This window comes from Anomaloglossus baeobatrachus, chromosome 5 (genome assembly GCF_048569485.1).
Source record: "Anomaloglossus baeobatrachus isolate aAnoBae1 chromosome 5, aAnoBae1.hap1, whole genome shotgun sequence".
NCBI classification, from domain to species: domain Eukaryota; kingdom Metazoa; phylum Chordata; class Amphibia; order Anura; family Aromobatidae; genus Anomaloglossus; species Anomaloglossus baeobatrachus.
In genome coordinates this window covers 195,842,291-195,866,356 of record NC_134357.1, presented here as the reverse complement: position 1 = coordinate 195,866,356, position 24,066 = coordinate 195,842,291, and the positions used below count along the sequence as shown (strand labels likewise).

General features: G+C 39.6%; 1 protein-coding gene across 12 annotated transcripts in view; it reads right to left on the bottom strand.

Annotated features, from left to right (window-relative positions):
- The window catches only part of KCNMA1 (potassium calcium-activated channel subfamily M alpha 1), a 1,029,133-nt gene that overhangs the window by 232,566 nt on the left and 772,501 nt on the right, over positions 1–24,066 (bottom strand). For all 12 annotated transcript variants that reach the window (XM_075349081.1, XM_075349079.1, XM_075349082.1 and 9 more), the window contains exons 11-14: positions 22,633–22,738; positions 20,671–20,753; positions 16,172–16,241; positions 15,562–15,717 (exon numbers count right to left, since the gene is read on the bottom strand). In XM_075349081.1, coding sequence (XP_075205196.1) covers positions 15,562–15,717; positions 16,172–16,241; positions 20,671–20,753; positions 22,633–22,738 — 415 coding nt within the window. The remainder of the gene's footprint in view (positions 1–15,561; positions 15,718–16,171; positions 16,242–20,670; positions 20,754–22,632; positions 22,739–24,066) is intronic.

The following is a 24,066-nucleotide window of genomic DNA, read 5'->3' as shown; positions in this document are numbered from 1 at the left end:
AAATAATTGTGAATGGCATGTCGCATTTCCAGAGCCTATCACATGTCAAAACAGCCGAAATCCCCCACCCCACAAGTGAGTCCATTTAGGAAATCTCAAGAAATTCATCTAGGGGTGTCTGAATAGGTAAAATTATAGCCCACAATTTATTGCATAATTGCTTCTGAATGCAGTGATCCCCTATATGTCAGCAGAAACTATTATTTGGCCACATAACAGGGCTGAGCATGAAGAGCACTATTTGACTTTGGAGCACAGATTTTGCTAGAATAGTTTGCAGCTGACCTTTGTGGAACCCCTAAGGTTCCAGAATATCAGAAAAAAAGAAAAGTGACCCTATTATGCAAACTACATTTCTTAATTAAATCAGCTAGGTGACTATTTTGTAACATCCATGCTATGCTTTTTTCTGGAGAACTGCAATATATGCCTATACTTTGTGCCCAGCCCGTGCTTGTGAAGACACGCACTCTGTAAATTGTTAATTGGGCTCTCCCTGCTACAATAATGCCAAATGTGGCCACTTACTGTGGTTTAGGCACAGTGGGGCTCAATAGGAGGGGGCATTTGAATTGGGGAGTGCAGATTTTACTGGGTTTTATTTGAGGCGATAGAAGCCATCGCATCTCCAGAGTCCTTGTTTTACCTGTAATGTGGTATCCTGGTACCCTTTCTACTGCTGCTGAGTTAAACAGTTGATGTCTGGTGGTAGACCTGTTCCATTGTGCCAGGATTACTTTGGGCGCTGTGAGTTAGGAATTATTTAATGCATTGTGTACTGCAATGTGTGTACACTGAGGACTGATAAATGTACTTTGTGCTTTGCTGCCATCTACTGGTCAATATATGCATATGAAAGTTAGATGTTCATTCTCCTCACAACAAGCTGCCATAGTAAGGGCTGGAAGGAGCCTCCCAGCTCAGTGCTGAAACTTCCTGTACACTGGAACAAGTAAGTCTTGATGAGTCTAGTCAAGAGAGCGGGAGGAAGCACTACTACTCCCAGAATATCTATCCCAGTCCATGCTGAGGGGACATATTTATCTCCACATAATTGCATCCACAAAGGAGTGACACTTTCTACAGGCAGGAAGGATAAGGGTGAATACATACTATCCTCCATACTGGTTTTCTATTTACTTCCAGTCAGAACCAGTGCAGCATGACTTCCATGCCACAAACTTTGTCTGCTCTTCCCCTTCCAATAGAGAACAGTAACCCAAAAAAGTGAGTAGTTCCATACTACCAGTGTGTAGCCACGGGAGCCAACACATGAAGATCCCTCTACCAGCGAAGCATTACCTGGATTGTGCATAATATTACCTCCAACAGCAAGTGAAGAGGACTGTACTCCAGCTGCCCTGAGAGGCCCTAAACTTGTTTGTTTAATAAGGAGAAGACACTTTTCATTAGCAAAATACTAAGAGTATCCTATACAGCCACTTTGCCTTTCAGACTGTATCCTATTATTGTTTTCAGTAAAGTGTTGCAAGTTCACCTGTATGTCTGGCAGCTTGTAATTGCACGAACATCATGGGCACTCCAACGCCCAGACACCACCTCTAGTGCCCTGGTGGATCCTATACCATCTTCATAAGTGTAACCTCCCACTATTGACAATTGTTATGGACATGAGGGAAGTGTTTAGAGGTTCAGTTACTGTGAAACTACCATCTGCTTCTAGTGGAACTACATATCCCAGCTTACCCTTCTAAACCATCTGAGTCCACCCCCATGGCTCACTGCAGTAATGTGGTAACCCCCATCTTGTGACAGATGACACACAGAATGGGGGCAGGTTTTGTGGTGGTATGTTAGGTGGTTATATTAGCAACATTTTGGGGTACATAACATTTTTTGATTGCATTCAATATAAGCCTGTGAGCATATTCTTGCGTTCTATGCTGAGCACTTACGTCAGGGTTTCTTTGTAAATCTCACAAAAATGCGACTCAAATGAAACCCCAGATGGAACCACTAATGCTATTGAGTCAGATGGAGACACTTTGAACTCCATTTGGGATCTGTCCTGATGGTATCTTTCTTTTTATGCCTGCACAGAACTGTGGTCGTCCACACTTGTGTGCTAGAAAGACGCCTGAAATGATGAGACACTATTGGAAGGTTGACCAGACAGAGTCCAAAATGTCCCCATCTGCCTCATTATAGTCAGCAGTTCTATTGGGGGTTTTTTCTGTATCATATTTTTTTGGGGATTTACATGGAAACCCAGACATAAGTGCTCAGCAGAGGGCACAGGATAACTGTGAACCAAGTCTTATTCTGATTTTTGGTAGGTAGAATTAACAAATAGACAGCAGTACAAGAATAGTTCTTATTTTTATATTTGCATGGTTTCCTGTGCAGTATTAGTGATAGGACCAATTTATTCTTCGGGTTGGTGCAATTATGATACCAGATTTATATAGGTTCTTTATGTTTTACTGATATCATGTGCTAAAAATGCTGTATTACAATATAGATTTTTGGCACTATATGTTGGGAGCAATAACATTTATTTTTTTTCCAAACAGAAGTGTATGAGGCTTCTTTTTTGCACGACAAGTTTCCGATTTTTGTTTTGCACCATTTTGGGATATTTAACATTTTTGATCGGTTTTTATTCAGATTTTGAAGACACAGAATGAACAAAAAACAACAATTCACTTATGGTTTTTCTATATTTTTCTTGTAGTTCACATTGTGGTAAAAATTATAAGGCCGATTTGTTCTTCGGGTCAGTTCGATTACAGCAATACCAGATTTATATCTCTTTTTATGTATTGCTACTTTTACACACTAAGAACAATATTTTACAAAAATGAATTTAGTTTTGCATCACCATTTTCTGATAGCTGTAACTTTTTTTTATTTTTTACTGAATGAGCCATAATAGGTCTTGTTGTTTGAGACAACTTGGTGTTTTCATTTAGGTCATTTTTTTTTACTTATGACTTTTTGATTGCTTTCTATTACATTTTTTGTGTCAGTATGCTGATAAAGCTCAGTTTTTGGCTTGTTTTTATTTTTTTACTGTTTCACTTTGTCTAAATGTGGAACATGAATATTTTTGGTTTGATCAGTGGTTCCATACACTGTAGCACTTGTGTACTGCAGTGTCGGAGATGTGTCACTAACTGTGCCTGTTAGATCCTGCTTAACACAAACTTGGAGTGGGTCACAGTTAACATAGGTGTCAGTGTTGGGGCCCTTTTCTTTTTAACATATTTATTAATGTCCTTGTATGAGGCATATAGAGTAGAACTATAGTATTTGCATATTATACTAAACTGTGCAAGGTGATCAACACCAATGAGGATAACTTAAAGGGGTTATTTGCGTGCATTAAAATAAAAAAAAACGTATACTTTCTCCCCATGCCGCTGCGGTTCCAGCAGTGTCGGGTCTCATGTAAGGTTGTTTCGTAACACACAAGCTTCCCCCCAATCACAACCAGCTTCTCTATTCCTGCCTTTTGACGTAAAAGTAATTAACTCAAAGTGAACACCCAGCCACAGCTCTCACATTTTGTTGATAAGTTATACGTTTAAAGGCAGGGATAGTGATTGGGTAGAGTGGTACTTGTGAAGATTTCATCTAAGTGACATATTTTTATAAGTAACAGGAAGCTAAACATGGCATGAATCTAACACTCATCTCTTCTCTATTCATAAAGGAACATATTTCATTCATCTGCTGTGTTTAACCGCCTTTTAAAGCCTGCATCTTCAAACCCATCCTTGCAAGCCTCCATCAATGGTACATATTTCATTAATCAACTGTGTTTAATCCCTCATGGAATGTGACAACATGATCACTGTCAGAAGCTTGCCATCCCTGGCTGTTTAAGCCCCTAAATGCCATGATCAATAGTGATTGCAGCATTTAGATCGTCACCCATGCGAAGTAATCGTGGGATGACGATCGTTGCATGGCAACCAGAAGTCAATTAATGACCTCTGGGTTTTCTGGTTATGGTAGCCTGTTAGATCATGCCAGGAGCATGGTCTAAGAGGCATCCTGTCAGTGTCACACTAACAGGTATATTGCATTGCCATGCAATGCATTATACCAGTGATCAGACTAATAAAAAAAAAAGTCCAAAATCCAAAAACAAATAGCAAAAAAATACAAATAAATATGTATAGTTATGTTATTCTGTATCACCGCTTCCCAAAAAACGTGGTCTACAAAACTGTCAAACTAGTCAATTCTTTCAGTAAACAGCATAAAAAAACTGGCAAAAAACTATGCTCTATCATCATACCACTGTAAAAAAGGGGAAAAAAGTGATCAAAAAGTTGTATGTGAATAAAAATGTAATAGCTGAAACCAGCATCTTTTTCCCCCCAAACAAGCCACCGTATAGCTCCATCAGCAGAAAAATAAAATGCTGCAGCTCTCAGAATAGAGGGATGCAAAAACAATTATTTTTTCTATAAAACTGTTTGTTTTTTGTAAAAGCAACAAAGCATGAAGAATGTGCTATCAATGTAATTGTACTGAGCCGAAGAATAAAGCCATCTTACCAATTTTTTATCACATGGTAAACTGCGTTAAAAACAACCCCAAAACAATACCTAAAATACTGTTTCATGTTCATTAAAAAATGTTTTGTGCCCAAAAATGGTACAAATGGTACAAATAGAAACGTTAACTCAGCCGACAAAAAATACGCCCTCACATGACTCTGTAGGCAGAAATATATAAAAAAAATAAAGCTTTCAAAATATAAAGATGCAAAACCTATTTTTGTAAAAAAAAAAAAAAAACCCAAAAACATAAGCTTAAAAAAACATTTCCAAACATAAAAAAAGTCTAAATCTTGTATCAATGTAATCGCACTGACCCAATAAATAAAGCTTTCTTATCACTTACCCCACAAGATGAATGGCATAAAAAAAGAAATGAAAGCAATTGTTGACCAACTGTTAATTTGTTTAATTATTTTTTCTTATTTTTTTTCTGGTATAAACTTTTGTGACACCTGTGGTGTCAATATAATCGCTGAACCCTTACATTAATTCAGTTAGAGGTGTAATTTGTAAAATGTGGTCACTTATGAGGCGTTCTGCTGTTCTGGCACTTCAGTAGCTCTGCTAATATGACATGGCACCCGCAAACCAAAACCGCAAACTCTGCACTGTAATATGGCACTCCTTCCCTTCTGAGCTTTCCACTATGCCTGAAAAGTAGTACTGGATTACATGTAGGGTATTGGCACACTCAGGAGAAATTGCAGAACAAACCATGTGGTCCATTTTTTCTATTAGCTATTATAAAAATTACAAACTCGGGGCTAAAATAATATTTTAGTGGGAAAACTGTGATTATTCTTACTTCACAAGCCAATGGTATAAAACTATGTGACGCACATGTGGTGTCAACATGATCAGTGCCAAACTAGATGAATTCATTCAGGTGTATAGTTTGTAAAGTGGGGTTGCTTATGGGGGCTCTACTTTTGTGGCATGTCAGGAACTCTGCCAATGTGACATGGCACCCTAAAACCATTCCAGCAAATTCTGTACTCCAATATCATACTCCTTCCCTCCTGAGCTTAGCATTGTGCCTCACAAGTTGTTTTTGACTCCCTATGGGGTGTTAGTATACTCAGGAAAAATTGTGTAATAAATTGTATTATTCATTTTTTCCAATTACCTATTTTGAAAATTAAAAACTTGGGGACAAAGGTTCATATTGGAAAAAAATGGGACATTTTTATTTCCTCAGCCCAATGTTACACAATTCTGTGAATCGTCTGTAGTTTAACAATGCTCATTTCACCCCTAGGTGAATCCCTTGAGAAGTGTAGATTAGAAATTGGGGTCAGTTATGATGATTTCTGCTATTTTGGCATGTCCGGGGCTCTTCAAATGTGACATGACATCCGCTATCTATTCCAAACAAAATTGCACTCCAAAATTCAAATAGCACTTGTTCCCTTCTGAGCCCTTCTGTGTGAACAAAAATAAGTTTTCCACCACATATGGGTTGTGGATTTATTCAACAGTAATTAAAAAACAAACTGTATAGTCCATTTTCCCCTTTTACTCTAGTGAAAATCAAACATTTGGGGCTAAAGCTACATTTTTGTGGTAAAAATTTCTAGTCTCATTTCCACAGCTCAACATTACAAAATGCTGTTCAGGACATGTACGCTCAAGTTGCTCATCACACTCTCTAAATAAATTCCTTGAGGGATATAATTTTCAAAATGTAGTCACTTGTGGGGGCTTTCCACTGTTTAGGCACATCAGGTGCTCTATTCCAGCCAATTTTGCACTCCAAAAGTGGAATGGTGCTCCTTCCATTCTGAGTCTTGCCGTGTTCCCTAACAGTAGTTTTTCACCACATATAGGGTATCGCAGCACTGATGATAAATTGCACAACAAATGTAGAGACCATATCTCCTGTTAGCCTTGTGAAAATAAAAAAAATGAGACTAAAGCAACCTTATTGTCCCAAAAATGTCTTTTCTCATTTCTCCGACTCAACGTTATAAAATTCTGTGAAGCACCTATGGGTTCAAGTTGCTCACCACACATCTAGATACATTTCTTCACAGGCGTAGCTTCCAAAATGAGGTCATTTTAGGAGTGTTTCTACTGTTTAGACACATAAGGAGTTCTGCAAATGTGATATGGCGTCCACTTTCTATTCCAACCAATTTTGCATTCCAAAAGTGAAAAGGTGCTCCTTCCCATTCTGAGGTCTGCCATGCGCCCAAACAGTAATTTTCCAGTACATATGGGATATTAGCATACTCAGAAGGAATTGTGCAACAAATTGTATGGTCCATTTTCTTTTGTTACCTTTGAGAAAATGCAAAATTTGGGGCTAAAGCAATATTTTTGTGTGAAAAAGTAAAATTTTCATTTTTTCCTTCCACATTATTTTAATTCCTGTGAAGCACTTAAAGGGTTAATAAAAATTTTGAGTGTGGTTTTTAGCACCGTGAAAGATCCAGTTTTTTAAGACCTCCGACACACATCCGTGAAAATGCATGCACGTGTGTAATGGCCCGTTTTTCGGGTCCGTGTCCCGTTTTTATGTCCGTTTTTATGGTCCGTGTGGCATTTGTGTGACCGGCGTATGCTAGCCGTGTGTGCGTGTGTAATGCCCGTGTGTGCGTGAGATTTGTAACTGACGTGTGAGTGTGTTTTCCGTGTGCAATGGTACGTGTGTGATGTAAAATGTCGTTGATACTTACTCTGTCTGTGTGTCGCGTCCTGATTAGCGGTCACCCGTGAAGGACTCACCGGTGACCGCTAATCCCCTGAGTGACTGAAGTGAGCAGCATGATTAGCACTGCCGTCACTCAGGTTACCCGCGGCTAGCTGGATCCTCCACCTGTGACCGCAACTTACCTGTGACTTCATCGCTGTCACTCGGTCACTCGGTCATGCTGTCACTTGGTCACATCGCTGTCACTTTTTAATTATTTATTTATTTTACTACACAGTATAGACCCGCCCACCGGCGGCTGTGATTGCTTGCAATGAGACAGCTGTCACTCAGCGTGAGGGCGTGTCTCACTGCAACCAATCATAGGCACCGGTGGGCAGGGAAAACAGGGAATATTAGATTGATTAATGAGCGGCCGGCTTTTTCAAAATAGTAAAAGCCGCCGGAGCAGTGTGAACGCTGTGCAGTGTCGCGCCGGTGATCGGGGATCGGTAAGTATGAGAGAGGGGGGAGACTGACCGACAGACAGAGAGAGGGAGAGACAAGACAGAGAGAGAGAGACCGACTGACAGAGAGAGACCGACCGACGGACTGAGGGAGATTGACCGACATAGACAGAAAAAGAAAGAATAGCCGACATCGCTACAAAAAAGCACAAAACGTACATGGAGCATACAGAGATGTATCCGTTTCACGTACTTGTGCGCACCAAACCATTGACTTTCATGGTGTCCGTGTGTGTGTGTTCCGTGCAGTAAATGGACATGCTGCCGTGAAAAACGGAAACACATACGGATCATGGAAACGGACACACGGACATGATGGAAAACGCAAGTTTGACAACAAACATAGATTAACATTGGTGCACGTTTGTCCGTGACTCTGGTATATACGGAAACGGACAAAACACGCACGTTTTTAACGGATGTGTGTCAGAGGCCTAAAATGGTGTCACTTTTAGTTATTTTCTTTCAAATAGGCCCTTCAAAGTCATACCAAATCCCTAAAAAAAATGATTTGTATATTTTGTTAGAAAACTGAGAAATTACTGATAAACCTTTAACCTTTCTAACTTCCAAACAAAAAATGTAAAGTACACATGTGGCACATATTAACTATTTGGTTGAGGGGGATGAAAATTAAAAGCGTTTTATAAAATTTTAAATATTTTCATAAATAAATGCAAATTACACTAACAAAATTTTAACACTAACATGAAGTAAAATGTGTCACGAAAAAACAGTCTTAGAATCACTGGGTTATGTTTAAGTATTCCAGTAAATATCAAATAAAGTGACACGGGTCAGAATTGTAAAATTTGGTCTGATCAGGAAGTTGAAAACTTTCCAAGCCTTTATCAATGGTGTTGTCATGCCGCAGTTTCAGGACTCGATTCGGTGACCTCTTGCAGCATGGTTGGTTTCGTTCCATGATTAGCCATAGCCTAGTTGATAACTGACTAACTGCTGATGGTTCTCTTATATCTGCTTTTCTTCCCTTGCTTTGCTGCTAGTCAGTTGTTTCTCATTTTCCTAATTTTGTCTTTATCCTATTACAACTTGGGTGGAACTATTTATACTAGCCTTGTACCAGCCTTCTTTGCTGACTATAGTTCTTGGTGGATCTTTGCTAAGGAGATCCAGCCCTGAAAATAAAAGATTTTTGCCTACTAGGCATAGTCCAGGTCTATTACTTCTCTATGTTTTTTTATTTACCTTAAAACATCTTTTCTCTATCCAACGTAAAGTTGGAGGAATGAGAAACCACTTGATGGCTTTTCAGGGAGCCAGGTCAGAGTTGGTGTTTTTAGTTGTGTTGATAGGAGTTTTATAGTCTGTACAGGAACCAGTAGGGTGTGGGTGCCGCTGTTGTGTTGTAAGCTTTACAACATGTGCAGAATTATTAGGCAAGTTGTATTTTGGAGGATTTTTTTTATTATTGATCAACAACTATGTTCTCAATCAACCCAAAAGACTTATAAATATCAAAGCTTAATATTTTTGGAAATTGTAGTGAGTTTTTTTTAGATTTGGCTATCTTAGGAGGATATCTGTCTATGCAGGTAACTATTACTGTGCAGAATTATTAGGCAACTTAATAAAAATCAAATATATTTCCATCTCACTTGTTTATTTTTACCAGGTAAACCAATATAACTGCACGAAATTTAGAAATAAACATTTCTGACATGCAAAAACAAAACCCCAAAAAATTAGTGACCAATATAGCCACCTTTTTTTATGATGACACTCAACAGCCTACCATCCATAGATTCTGTCAGTTACTTGATCTGTTTAAGATCAACATTGCGTGCAGCAGCCACCACAGCCTCCCAGACACTGTTCCGAGAGGTGTACCGTTTTCCCTCCCTGTAGATCTCACATTTTATGAGGGACCACAGGTTCTCTATGGGGTTAATATCAGGTGAACAAGGGGGCCATGTCATTATTTTTTTTATCTTTTAGACCTTTACTGGCCAGCCACGCTGTGGAGTAGTTGGATGCATGTGATGGAACATTGTCCTGCATGAAAATCATGTTTTTCTTCAACGATACTGACTTCTTCCTGTACCACTGCTTGAAGAAGTTGTCTTCCAGAAACTGGCAGTAGGTCTGGGAGTTGAGCTTCACTCCATCCTCAACCCAAAAAGGTCCCACAAGTTCATCTTTGATGATACCAACCCATACCAGTACCCCACCTCCATCTTGCTGGCATCTGGGTCGAAATGGAGCTCTCTGCCCTTTCCTGATCCAGCCTCTGGCCCATCCATCTGGCCCATCAAGAGTGACTCTCATTTCATCAATCCATAAAATCTTTGAAAAATCAGTCTTAAGATATTTCTTGGCCCAGTCTTGACGTTTTATCTTATGTTTCTTGTTAAAAGGTGGTCGTTTTTCAGCTTTCCTTACCTTAGCCATGTCCCTGAGTATGGCACACCATGTGCTTTTTGATACTCCAGTAACATTGCAGCTCTGAAATATGGCCAAACTGGTGGCAAACGGCATCTTGGCAGCTTCACGCTTGATTTTCCTCAATTCATGGGCAGTTATTTTGTGCCTTTTTTTCCCAACACGCTTCTTGCAACACTGTTGGCTATTTGCCATGAAACGCTTGATTGTTCGGTGATCATGCTTCAAAAGTTTGGCAATTTCAAGACTGCTGCATTCCTCTGCAAGACATCTCACAATTTTGGACTTTTCAGACCCCGTCAAATCTCTCTTCTGACACATTTTTCCCAAGGAAAGGAAGTTGCCTAATAAGTAACCACACCTTATATAGGGTGTTGATGTCATTACACCGCACCCCTCCTCATTACAGAGATGCACATCACCTGATTTACTTAATTGATAGTTGGCTCTCAAGCCTATACAGCTTGGAGTAGAACAACATGTATAAAAAGTATCATGTGATCAAAATACTCATTTGCCTAATAATTCTGCACACAGTGTATTTCTCCCTTTACCCCTGTTTGAGTTGAGTATATGCATAAGAGGTATATATTTCATTCATCTGCTTTGTTTAACCCTTTTAAAGCCTGCATCTTCATACCTATTTTTGCAAGCCAGTATCAATGGTTTATACTTAAAAGGGTTTTTCCAAGAACAAAGTTCATTTTAATCAATGGATCGTGGAATAATAATAAGTTCTACAATTGAATGTGTTTAAAAACATATTCATTTGCTGAGATAATCTTATATATGTTGCCAGCTATGTACTGAGTAATGGCTGTCTCTGACTGTACAGGAACATGGTCTGATCATACCACATTTCCTGGGCTGGGGAAGAAGTAAATAAAATACAAACATTACAGAATGCGATCACAAATATTTATTTGCGATAAAACCTTTTTTAAACAAAACAGGTAGGGAAATGTTTTACCTTGCAAACAAAATCAGCTATGATCCCATGCTGTAATGTCTTTAAACTCTTTTGCATCTTACCCTGACCAGAAGATGTGTTATGATCATATCATGCTCCTGTTCACTCAGACAAAGCCATTACACAGTATACAGTAGGGGCACATTTATTAGATTATCTCAGCACAGGAACATTTTTTTTAAATTTACATACAAAACTTATTATTACAAGATCTATTGATTAGAATGAACTTTGAAATTAACTTTGTTAGTGAAAAAATCTATTTACGGGTATGCACCAAATCTGCATCTCTTGGCAGGAAAAATGCAGCGCCAAAAATGTGTTTGTCGTGTTTTTCAACAGCCAAAAACCCAGAAAGAATTGACATGCTTCAGATTATTTCCTGCACCAGACCTACCATGATAAAATCCTGAACGTGTGCACTACTCATTGACTTTGCTGGCATCAGGATTTGCTTCCAGTTTTTTGACAAATTTGTAAGCAAAAATGCCTAAATAAATGCAGCAAAAGCACAGTTTGTTCACACAGCCTAATTAATCAAACTGAGTTTGTTCCCTGGTGCTGAAAGGTCTTCTCACTTGTTCAACGATTTTATGATCGATGTTGGTCAGCAAGCTTGTTTTGTTTGTCTTAAATCCTATTGCCTCCTGTTGTCTACATAGTTCAGAGGAAAACTATGCAGTCGGATTGAACTAGCAACCAATGAGAGAACAGCCATCTCCCACCAATCATGTAAGACACATTACCCTATAATGAGAACTGAGGGATATAAAAGGGGCCTTAATCTGTCGACACAGTTATATTCTACAGGACTTCAGCCTAAGATCCATGGTTAAAGCTGAAGGAACTCAGACCTGCTTGGCAGCTCAATGCTGCACCCATAAATTTGCTTGCAGAATCCAGATTGGGACAATTCAGTCAACTGGCTACATATCTTGCTGTGTTCGGTCAGCTTCCTAAGCTTCCTGCTATTGCTTCTAAGCAGTTGACCATCAAAAGCAGGGTGCTGCTGACTGAGATGATTGGCCCTGGAAGCCCGAAGTCACAAAGATTCTAAGATCCCTGGCTGGCTAGCGGAAGGGTAGAACTCTGTTGCCTGTACCATATTGTGTTCTTGCTGGGAATGTACAATATATTTTTGCATGTTGGTGAACCAACACCAAGTGATACCAATTTGTGATTCCCTCACCCTGTATTGTCTGAATAGTGTTCTGCCAATGAGGACAGAGTGCAAATGCTTAATGGGATGAGCCATGATCCGTGTGGTCATTCTGAAGACAGCCAGGCCAGCAGACAAAAGCACCCACTGACCCTCGTGTCTCCACAGTAATGTCCCCATCCTGATATATAAGTACCCATTCTAATATATATGTTCCTCATTCTGGGCCCATCCTGGTATATATGTTCCCCACCTTGGTCACATTCTGGTATATACCCATCCTGGTAAATATGTCCCCCATCTTTGGACCATCCTGGTATATGTGTCCCCAATCCTGGCATATATGTGGCCCATCCTGTTATATATGTTGCCAATCCTGGCATATGTGTCCCCCGTCCTGGTATATATGTGGCCCATCCTGTTATATATAGTATATCACAAAAGTGAATACGTCCCTCAAGTTTTTGTAAATATTTTACTAAATCTTTTCATGGGACAACACTGAAGATATGACCCTTTTTGCAAAGCAATTTTATTTGAATAGTTCCATTAAAAATACATCCACACGTGGGGCAAGACAAATATCGGATAGGGGTAATGGTCTCTTGGACTACGTGTTTCGGGACCATGTAGAAGGTGCACATATGCCGAAACGCGTAGTCCGAGAGACCATTACTCCTATTTGATATTTGTCTTGTCCCACGTGTGGATGTATATTTAACGGAACTATTCAAATAAAATTGCTTTTCAAAAAGAAAAAAAAAATTAAGAATATCTACTGAGTCCTGGAATTTGTATACTGGAGTCTTTGGACAACCATTTCTACATTTGATTTTCGAGGCTGGCTCCTGCCCTATTTCCTTGCGGACTCTATATCCGGACCATATATGAGATTCCACACATAGGGGAGTACCGGTAAGCTGGCTTTAGACTTTTTTGTATTTTTTCTAAATAACTGAACACGCAAGCTTTCATGTCTAAACCACTGGTAATAAAAGTTGGTACACCCCTAAGTGAAAATGGCCAAATTGTTCTCAAACAGTGTCATGGGATTTATTAGTGTTACAAGGTCTCAGGTGTGAATGGGAAGCAGGTGTGTTAAATTTGCAGTTTGTCTCCCACACTATACTAGTCACTGAAAGTTCAACATGGCACCTCACGGCAAACAATTCTCTGAGGATTTGAAAAAAAGAATTGTTGCTCTTCATAAAGATGACCTAGGCTGTAAGAAGATTTCATTGCCCTGAAACTAAGATGCAGCATGGTGGCCAAGACCACACAGCAGTTTAACAATATAGGTTCCTCTCAGAACAAGTCTCCCCATGTTCAACCAAATAGATTGAGTGCACATGCTCACTATCATATCAAGAGGTTATTTTTTCAAAGTTGATGTATAAATGCTGCCAGCATTGCTGCAGTAGGTAAAGGGTAAAGGGGTGTGGGGGTCAGCTTGTCAGTGCTCAGACCATAAACAGCACACGGCATCAAATCTGTCTGCATGGCTGTCATCCCAGAAGAAAGCCTCTTGTAAAGATGATGCACAAGAAAGCGAAGCTGAAGACAAGTAGAGTAAGGTCATGGATTACTGGAATCATCGCCTGTGGTCTAATGAGACAAACATAAAACTATTTGATTCCGATGGTGTCAAGCAAGTGTGGCAGTAACAAAGACAAGTGTGTCTTGCCTACAGACAATCATAGTGGTTTCGGCTATGGGAAGCTACAGTTCATGGAAGGAACAATGAATGCCAATGCATAGTGTGACATACTACCTTCAGAAATTGGGCCGCAGGGCAGTAATAATGACCCAGGATGACTACTCCCTTGCTAAAGAAATTGAGGGTAAATGTGCTGGACTGGCCAAGCATGTTTCCAGATTTAGACCCTATTGAACATCTATGGGGCTTACTCAAATAGAAGGTAGATCAGCGCAATATCTCTAACATCCACCAGCTCCATGATATCATCATGGAGGAGTGGAAGAGGATTCTAGTGGCTCCAGTGAAGCTCATGTGAACTCCATGCCCAAGAGAGTTAAGGCAGTGCTCAAAAATAATGGTGGCCACAAAAAAAATACACTTTGGGCACAATTAGGCCATTCTCACTTAATGGGTGTATTCACTTTAGTTGCCAGTTGTTTTGACATTAATGGCTGTATGTTGAGTTATTTATAGGGCACATCATATTTACACTGTTATACAAGCTGTACACTGACTACTTTACATTGTATCAAAGTATCATGTCTTCAGTGTTGTTCCATGAAAAGCTATAATAACATTTTTACAAAAATGTGACGGATGGACTCACTTTTGTGATATACTGTATGTTGCCCATCCTGGTATATATGTCCTCCATCCTGGTCCCATCCTGGTATTTATGTGGTCCATCCTAGTATATATGTTCCCTATCCTGGTCTGGTCCAATCCTGGTATATGCAGTATGTCCCCCATCCTCATATACAGTATATGTCATACGGGCAGCACAAGACATCACTGCCTTGCGCCCCTAGTCTCAGGTGCTCCAACATCAGCTGGGTCCCTGCACAGCAAAACTCTGTGATGGGAAGTTGATCCAGGGAAATAGTCTATTTCCTGTATGTGTAGACAGGAATACATTTTTGCCTAATTTTGAGCAATTAGCATCTGCCTCATGAGGTTTTTGCTTTTTTCTGGATTAACATGCTAGGCTATAGGTTGAACTTGATGGACTTATGCTTTCTTTTTACTTTGGAGTGCAAATAAATAACTAGTAGTTAAAATGTATCAGTTATGCTATAAAATGTATGAATTTATCCCAAACCTACGCTACTGTACATATTGCAGAGCAGCCCCAGAGCAGTGGTTGTATGGTTCCTTAGTTTGGGATTCATAAGCCTCATGCACTATCATACAGCTTGTATTAGTTATCTTATGTACATAGATATCTTTCCCTAACGACAATGATTCTATGGGAGGAAGCCAGCATACAGCAGCAGAGAACTGTTTTTTTGGTCAGATTCTGTAATTCTCTGCAATAAATCTGAGGGACAAGAATGTTTGGCACTGGGCATATGCGCTAGAATGGAAGCCTTATTGGGGTTCTGTATAAAACAAGTTATTTTAAAGTTTAATGCACGAGGTCCACAAGGCTAGGTTAACACTCTGTTTACCATTTACATTTGATATACATGCTGTGAAATGTTCCCAATGTTTATGGAAATTAAAAACATGTTTATGAAATTGGTGTGTGTCAAAAGAAAGATGTATTGTTTACTTTTTGCACAAAACATAAGAAATGTTTATTAAAGGATGTAGAGCTATTTTCAGAATGAATAGAAAATCAACTAGAAAGTCTCACCTTTATAAATGAGCGCATAGAGAAAAGATTTGCAAGCATGGTGGACAGACCCTGTGCTAGGCAACTCTGGGCTATAAAACCCAGCTTCAGCTCAGCCAGGCATATGGCATCGTCTCCTTCTTTCCAATTCCAGCTAGGGATGTTCAACAGATGAGCCTGGGGAAACAATAATCCAAAAATTACTTACAATTTGTGAAAATCAGAAGATGCCAGTCCTATGTACCAGCCTTCTCTTGTTCATAACTGCATGTGGTCATCAAGGGCGTCATGTACCAAAAACTGCATTTTTTTTTGCCCCAGGTTTCACTTTTTGTCATCTATACATTTTTCCCCCATTCTCGGTCACAGAGGACTTTATTCTTTTGACCTATTTGGAGACTTTTCATACAGTGTTTTCAATTTTCATTGTTGTGCTACAGAGGAATACTTAGAATATGATGCAGTGAGCAGTGAAATGCAGTGGTCACTCAAAAGTTAGAAAGAAAATGTCACACTCCCAAAAAATTCACAATATCCTAACCTTGTTTTCTATACAGAACATTGCAAGGTCTCAGCATAAGGTGACTATAATATAAATCAGAGAGCAATTCAAAAGACTTTAAGCCCCCACCTTGTTATGATATTGCAGCATCTGAGTGATAATCCGGATCTTTGGATGATAGTTTTTTATAGAGATGACTCTGTAGTACAAAGTAAAAAAAATGTGGTTACTATGTCTGCTGCGGCAATTACTACATACTCCTGGTAAGTTCAGCATAACGACCTCGTCAGTTCAGCTTAAGGCCTTATTCAGACAGCTAAAATATGGGACTAATGACCAGAATTACCAGCATCTAGAGGATCTAGGATGCTGTGAGATTGGGTCATCATATTGTTGTCGGCACACAAATTGAGGCTATAATACACATGCTAAAATGCTCTGCATTATATAAATAAATGACTGATTGAGATGATAAGTTATATTTACAGTAATTGCATGGAAAGGTGGTCCTACAAAGTATTGACTCAAGGGGTTTGAATACAAATGCAAGTAATAATTTTAAGAATTATATATTTAGAAAACCATGTATTATTTCCTTTACACTTCCCAAATACTTGCTATTTTGTGTTAGTATATCACATAAAATCCAAGTAAAATACATTGACGTATGTGGGTGAAAAATTCTGCAAACGTTTGCAAGGTATGAATAATTTGTCAAGACCAGGTATTCCATAATTTTAAGATGTATTGGTATGTCTGATATGGATTTTTTGTATATATTGTACTGTGTTGCTTTAAAATAATACAAGTGCATCTCAATGAATTTAAATATCATCAAAGAGTTAATTTATTTCAGTAATTCAATACAAAAAGGGAAACACGTATATTATATAGAGTCATTACACACAGAGCGATCTATTTCAAGTGTTTATTTCTGTTAATGTTGATGATTATGGCTTACAGCCAATGAAAACCCAAAAGTCATTTTCTTAGCAAATTAGATATTAAATATTATATGAGACCAACTGAAAGAAACTCAGAAATGTTGGCGCCTACTGAAAAGTCTGTACAGTAAATACACTCAATACTTGGTCGGGGCTCCTTTTGCATTAATTACCACATCAATGCAGCGTGGCATGGAGGCGATCAGCCTGTGGCACTGCTGAGGTGTTATGGAAGCTCAGGTTGCTTTGATAGCAGACTTCAGCTCATCTGCATTGTTGGGTCTGGTGTCTCTCATCTTACTCTTGACAATACCCATAGATTTTCTATGGGGTTTAGGTCAGGCAAGTTTGCTGGCCAATCAAGCACAGTGATACTGTGGTTATTAAACCAGGTATTGGTACTTTTGACAGTGTGGACAGCTGCCAAGTCCTGCTAGAAAATTAAGTTTACATCTCCAAAAAGCTTGTCGGCAGAGGGAAGCATGAAGTGCTCTAAAATTTTTTTGTAGACGGCTGATCTGGCTTTGGTCTTGATGAAACACAGTGGACCTATACCAGCAGATGACATGGTTCCCCAAACCATCACTGGTTGTGGAAACTTCACACTAGACCTCAAGCAGCTTGGATTGTGTGGCTCTACACTCTTCCTCCAGACTCTGGGACCTTGGTTTCCAAATGAAATGCAAAAATTGCTTTCATCTGAAAACAACACTTTGAACCACTGAGCAACAGTCCAGTTCTTTTTCTCCTTGGTCCAGGTAAGATGCTTTTGGCATTGTCTATTGGCCGTGTGGCTTGATACAAAAAATGCAACAGTTGTAACCCATGTCCTGGATACGTCTGTGTGTGGTGGCTCTTGAAGCACTGACTCCAGCAGCAGTTTACTCATGAATCTCCCAGAATTTTTAAATTACCTTTTCTTAACAATCCTATCAAGGCTGCGGTTATCCCGGTTGCTTGTGCACTTTTTTTTACCACACTTTTTCCTTCCACTCAACTTTCTATTAATATGCTTGGATACAGCACTCTGTGTCTTTAGCAATGATCTTTTGTGGCTTACGCTCCTTGTGGGGTGTTTTAATAACTGCCTTCTGGATATCTGTCAAGTCAACAGTATTCCCCATGATTGTGTAGCCTACTGAACCAGACTAAGAGACCATTTTAACCACTTAGGAAGCCTTTGCAGATGTTTTGTGGTAATTATTCAAATTTTCTGACATAATGACTTTTGTGTTTTCATTGTCTGTAAGCCATAATTATCAACATTAACAGAAATAAACACTTGAAATAGATCACTCTTTGTAATGACTCTATATAATATATGTGTTTCTCTTTTTGTATGAATTACTCATATAAATTACATTTTTGATGATATTCTAATTTATTGAGATGCACTTGTGTTAATAGTTTATCATTATCATTATTTTTATCAAGAAAAAAATGCAAATTGAATGAATGAAAGACAAATCTAAATTGAATCAAGACAAATCTTCAAGATAAAGTTGCAGACAAATTTGGAAAGAAATTAGTAGGGACACTTGTTCCATACATCTTGGAGAACTAACCACAAATCTGTGTACAAGGCTTGTATAAATACTTTAGTCTGTTTGTGTAATCCCAGACAGACTCGATGATTTTGAGATCAGGCCATACCATCACCTCCAGGACACCTTGTTCTTCTTTATCTTAAAGATAGTTTTTAATGATATTGGCTGTATGTTTGGGATTCTTGCTCTAAGGCAGAATAAATTTGGAGTCAATCGGACGATTGCCTGTTGATGTTACATGCTGGATAAACATCTGCTTGAATTTCTGAGTATTGAGGTAACCATTAACAGCTACCCAACAATGGACATACTAATACACCCAATGTCAGGTCCCCATGTGTGACACCCAGGGCCGCCATCAGGGCATTACAACCGTAACTCCTGTACCGGGCCCAGTGAGCAGTGGCAGGAAGAGGGGCTGGCCCCTGCCCTTTCATCCCTCTGCTCATCGGACCCCAGGGACAGGGGATAGGGACATTTACATCACTACATTTCACAGATCTGGTCGGGCTGTGCAGGCAGCCAATCAAGTTAAGGAGGTATGCTGACATCACGTGACACGCATGCGCAGTCCTCACATCCTTCCCTGGCCATGACTCACCAATCAGCAGGTATATAATCCTTCATCCGCAGGCGCAGAAGACAGGCAGCGTCAGGATGCGGCGCAGGATTCAAGAAGACACCCGGTGGGCAGCAATCACCTGGCAGCAGGCGATCAACTGGGTGGCAGCAGCAGTTACAATCACCTGATCGGCAACAGCGGCTACATAGTAAGGCCGGACGGGTCCTGAGCTTAGTCATGGGGGGTGTGTTTGGTGGGGGCTCCTTGGTGTTTAGAGCAGGTGTGTGAACACTGGCCACATGTAATCAGCATTCAGCAGGAAAAGTAGTAATTTTCTATTGTCCAACTTAGAAATAATAGAAGTACTACTACTATCTGTAGTACTATTTTCCTAAGGAGATTCTGCATCAAAGCCTGGCTATTAGGGCAGGGAGCACCCAACATTCTTTGATCCTAATAGCCAGGCTTTGATACAAAATCTCCTTAGGAAAATATAGCAGTCCAGCAAGGCCTTTGTATCAGAGAATGTTGGGTGCCCCCTACCCAAATAGCCAGGCTTTGATACAAAATCTCCTTAGGAAAATATAGCAGTCCAGCAAGGCCTTTGTATCAGAGAATGTTGGGTGCCCCCTACCCAACTAGCCAGGCTTTGATACAAAATCTCCTTAGGAAAATATAGCAGTCCAGCAAGGTCTTTATATCAGAGAATGCTGCAAGCTGTAGGCTGATGGCACTGCTGGACATCATCTGATTTCTAGGGAAAGTAAGCATGAGGAGCTTTTCATATGCTGCGCCATGTTTTCTTGGCAGATCTCTGCATGTACAGTTTTAAACTTTGATCATTTTTTGGTACTTCTTCATAAGAGCTTGGACAGCAAATCTTGACATCAGACTGCTTTGAAATCTTAGCCTGGGAGAAACCTTGCTGATGCAGTATAGCTACCTTGTTTATGATCTGTGACCTGAAACTGGCTTAAACAACCTCATATTTGTAGCAAAGTTTGGCTGTCCTGCATTAAATTTTAAGCCTCTTACACAGCTTTTTCTGTTTTGTTATTGGCTGTGTTTTGACCTAGATATGTAAATGATGATCATTATCACGTGTTTGGTATAGCTGGTAACTCATATACCAGACTATAATCATACAAAATCCCAGATTTTGCACAAGTCTATCTAGAAGAATTGATGTTTTGAAGGCAAAAGGTGGCTTTACTAAATTTTGTTTTGATTTAGATTTCTCTTTTAATCATTCACTTTACAATTTGTTCATTGATACAAATAAACTATTTGCACTTCTATTTTTGAAAGTTGAGATGAGTGAATCGCTTCCAATGAAGCTGGATGACCTTGTGATCCCAGAGGATAAGAATATTTGTGCAGTTTCTGTCCATAGCCAGAGACTACTGTCGTTGACCGTGAAATGAGGTTGTTCATAGTGATCCGTTCATCTCAATCTGAAAGCATTGGTACATTTTGTCACAACTGCCTAAGACTTTAGTATAGTAATGTGTGTAAAGGTATTATATGTATATATTCTTGAAAAGATATTTTACTTATAATGTTATACCATAATACCTCATTATGTTTGATGCATCCTCTGCATCAGGATCAGCACAGTACTTATTTGCAAGAATTAAGCAGGCATCTGCAGACTCAATCTATCAAAGTAAACATTAAAAAGTGATCACACAAAGTATATTTTATTTGGCGATTAAACAATATGTGCACTAAAAAGTGTTTTTTCCTTTTACATTTTTTTAACTAATACATCTTCTATGATTTTCGTTAATGATTTTCGTAGGCAGTTATTTAATGCTACAAATTATGCAGAGTAAATGGAACTTTAATCAACATTGCCAGGTCCAGTGCTGTCTCTGCTGGCTCCTCCGATGATTGTGTACAGGCTACTGCAGTGACGTCATGTCAACAGAGCTGCAGACAGTCAATGGGCTAAATGACTTTGCTGATGTGGATGACACAAGTTGTCTACCCCAGAGATTGGCTGCAGTGCTGTACTCAATCACTGGAGAAGATGTAATGACACCACACTGGACCTAGGGAGGGTTAGTAACAAAAAATGTAATATTTTTAACACAAGTAGGTCAACTTAGTTAAAAAAGTTGCACAGAAATTATCTTTTATACTGTACCAAGAAAAGAATAATCAATCAATCTTTCCCCCTTTAATTCTAAGGATCCATTGTAAGCACAGAAGGATCCTCCAGTGGTCAGGAGGATCTTCTGACACTGTGGAAAATATTACTATACAGTATTTCATATTTCTTTTGTACACACATAAAAATGTCACATCATTTCAAAATATCAGTGGTTCTGTGATGTGTGAAAAGACACCTGGTGCAGTTAGCAACTAAACCACCAGGTGTCGCTAAAGTACAACCAACAGGATATACTAACAGAACCATAAGAGGAGAAGAATCCAGGGGAGAGTAATCAAAACACGCTGAGATTGATGAACACAGAGGTAAGTCAGGACAAAAGGGGGAAAACCGAGACAGTGTTTGAACAAGCCGAGATCAGTAAAACGAGGATGTCAGTCAGAGGGCAGGGAAGAGAACGGACAATACAGATGGGAAAGAAAGGAGGAAGGTAGGAAGGTAGGGTCTGTGGAGGGGGTTGGGCAATACACCAGGACAGGCAAAGCCAAGGAGGTGAGATGAGGGGGTCACAGGGAGGTCAGGGAAAGCAAACACGGGCGTAGGAAGGCAGTCAGACTCAGGAGGGCTGGAAGAGGTGAGCAATAGCTAGACAGGATCAGGGAAGACACAAGCAAAGCACTAGCCGAGCACTAACCTAAGCTGGAAATATCACTAGCAGCGTGACAGCAGGGTCGGCTCAGCTATAAAGCGGAGGAAGGTCCAAATCGAGATTAGAAGGACCCCTCCCAAATGGTCAGGGAGAGGCTGAAAACCTGGAGGGGATCACACAGTGTAAGCCAGCTCTGCAGGGGGCCGGCCAGCAGAGCAAGGCGAGAACCTGGCTCTGTAGGATGACGGGCCTGCAGAACATGGTCATGACACGATGTTTCCTGAGTCAGTAGAAAGCTTTTGTCTTTAACATAATTAACAAGTTTTTGATACATATTTAATTATTTAGCTCCAGTTATTTATAGGGCACCATAATATTCACAAAGCTGTAGACCGATTGCTGTCAGTCACACCAATCTCCAGTGAAGTGCGTTTTCTAGTTTTACCACAGATAGTGACACTTTCTAGCAAATGTAATTTATCTACATAGGAACCTAATTACAATATTAATATATTTTATGGTGATCAAAGAGGTTATTTCACACCATACTTTATCACATATTTACAGGATAGATGATGTATAATTGCTGGAGTCCCGATCACTAGAATGGGAATCTCAAGCTTGTTGAGAAAATCCCTATAAGGAGCTATTTTACTTTACTTAGAATCCTTACACATTTCAATCCACAATAGTAAATACAATAAATATGTTCTTTTCCTAGCACCGAGAAAAGATATTTGTGACAACAGTAAAATATAAAAGAATCTTTTACCTTAACTCTAGCAAGGTCGTGGGGGTTCAGGACTGATCCCTGGTAAAATTCTACCTGAGTAAAGTGTCTCTTAAAGAGAGCTTCTAGCTCTAGATTAGGTGATATGCTGTGGAAAAAAATATACATGACATGAATTAATGGGAAATAATGAAAATGTTTCAACAATTTTGTGAGTCATTCTACAAGTCTATCATTTTAGGAGACAAGGAAATTCATTTTTAATTAAAAAGGTTTTCCACTACTAATGTGACCCCCTTTCTTTCATCATCCTAACTCTTCCTAACTAACACTTTCCTAATATACTTCTGCTATCTACTCTGCTCTTGCAAGCTTATCTATAACAGACTCATAAATAATTTTATTATGGTTGTAGGTTTGATCCTTATGGTTGCAGACTGAAATCAGACCAACCTGAGCACGGTGCGTCACCTGTGGGGGCAGAGCCGGCTCTCTGGTAGTGACAGCAGTCTGGACATGCTTGGCTAGATCACAGTTCCCTCTCCTCAGCCCCCACCAATGACATGTTCTGGACAGTTAAGCTGGGTTTACACACTGCAACATCTCAAACGACATCGCTGTAACGTCACCGGTTTTGTGACGCAATAGCGATGTTGTTTGCGATGTTGCAGTGTGTGAAACCTATCAGCGACCTGGCCCCTGCTGTGAAGTTGTAATCGTTACAAATCGTTCAGGACCATTCCTAGGTCCTTTGTTTCCCGCTGTGCAGCATGAAGTTTCAGTGTGTGAAGACTTTGCAGCGACTTTGTTAGCAACTTTCCTTTCAAAAGGCTGCTTATCAACGTCCCCAACAACCAGCTAAGTCGCTCTGCAGGTCCGGATCGCTGTTGAGTCGTTGGCCAGGTTTGCCTGTTTGAACGCTCACCAGAGACTTAACAGAGACTTAGGGAGGTCGCTATTGCGTCACAAAACCGGTGACGTTACAGCGATGTCCTTTGCGATGTTGCAGTGTGTAAACCCAGCTTTAGTCTTATTCCCGTTTACAGCCAGAAGGATCAAAGCTACAACAATAAGAAAGGTATTTACGAGCCTGTTAGAGATAAGCTTACAGGAGCAGAGTAGATAGCAGAAATATATTAGGAAAGTGTTATTTAGGAAGAGTTAGGATAAAAGAAAAGGGGTCACATAAGTAGTGGAAATCCTCTTTAAGGGAATTTTAATTCCAACTCTCAATGGCATTCAATGAACTGACAAAGAAATGGCCAACATTTGCCTGCAACATAAAAGTCCCTCGGGATTCAACAAAAGATACAATTTCCTCCTTCAGCAGTATACAGAACTACTAGTAACAAATAATGTGTCTGTTACTACAGCTGTCTCAAATTTGTTTATGAATAGGGATGATCGAATACCTCAAATATTCGGCTTCATGAATATTTGCTGAATAGATCGCCGCTATTCAACTATTCGCGAATA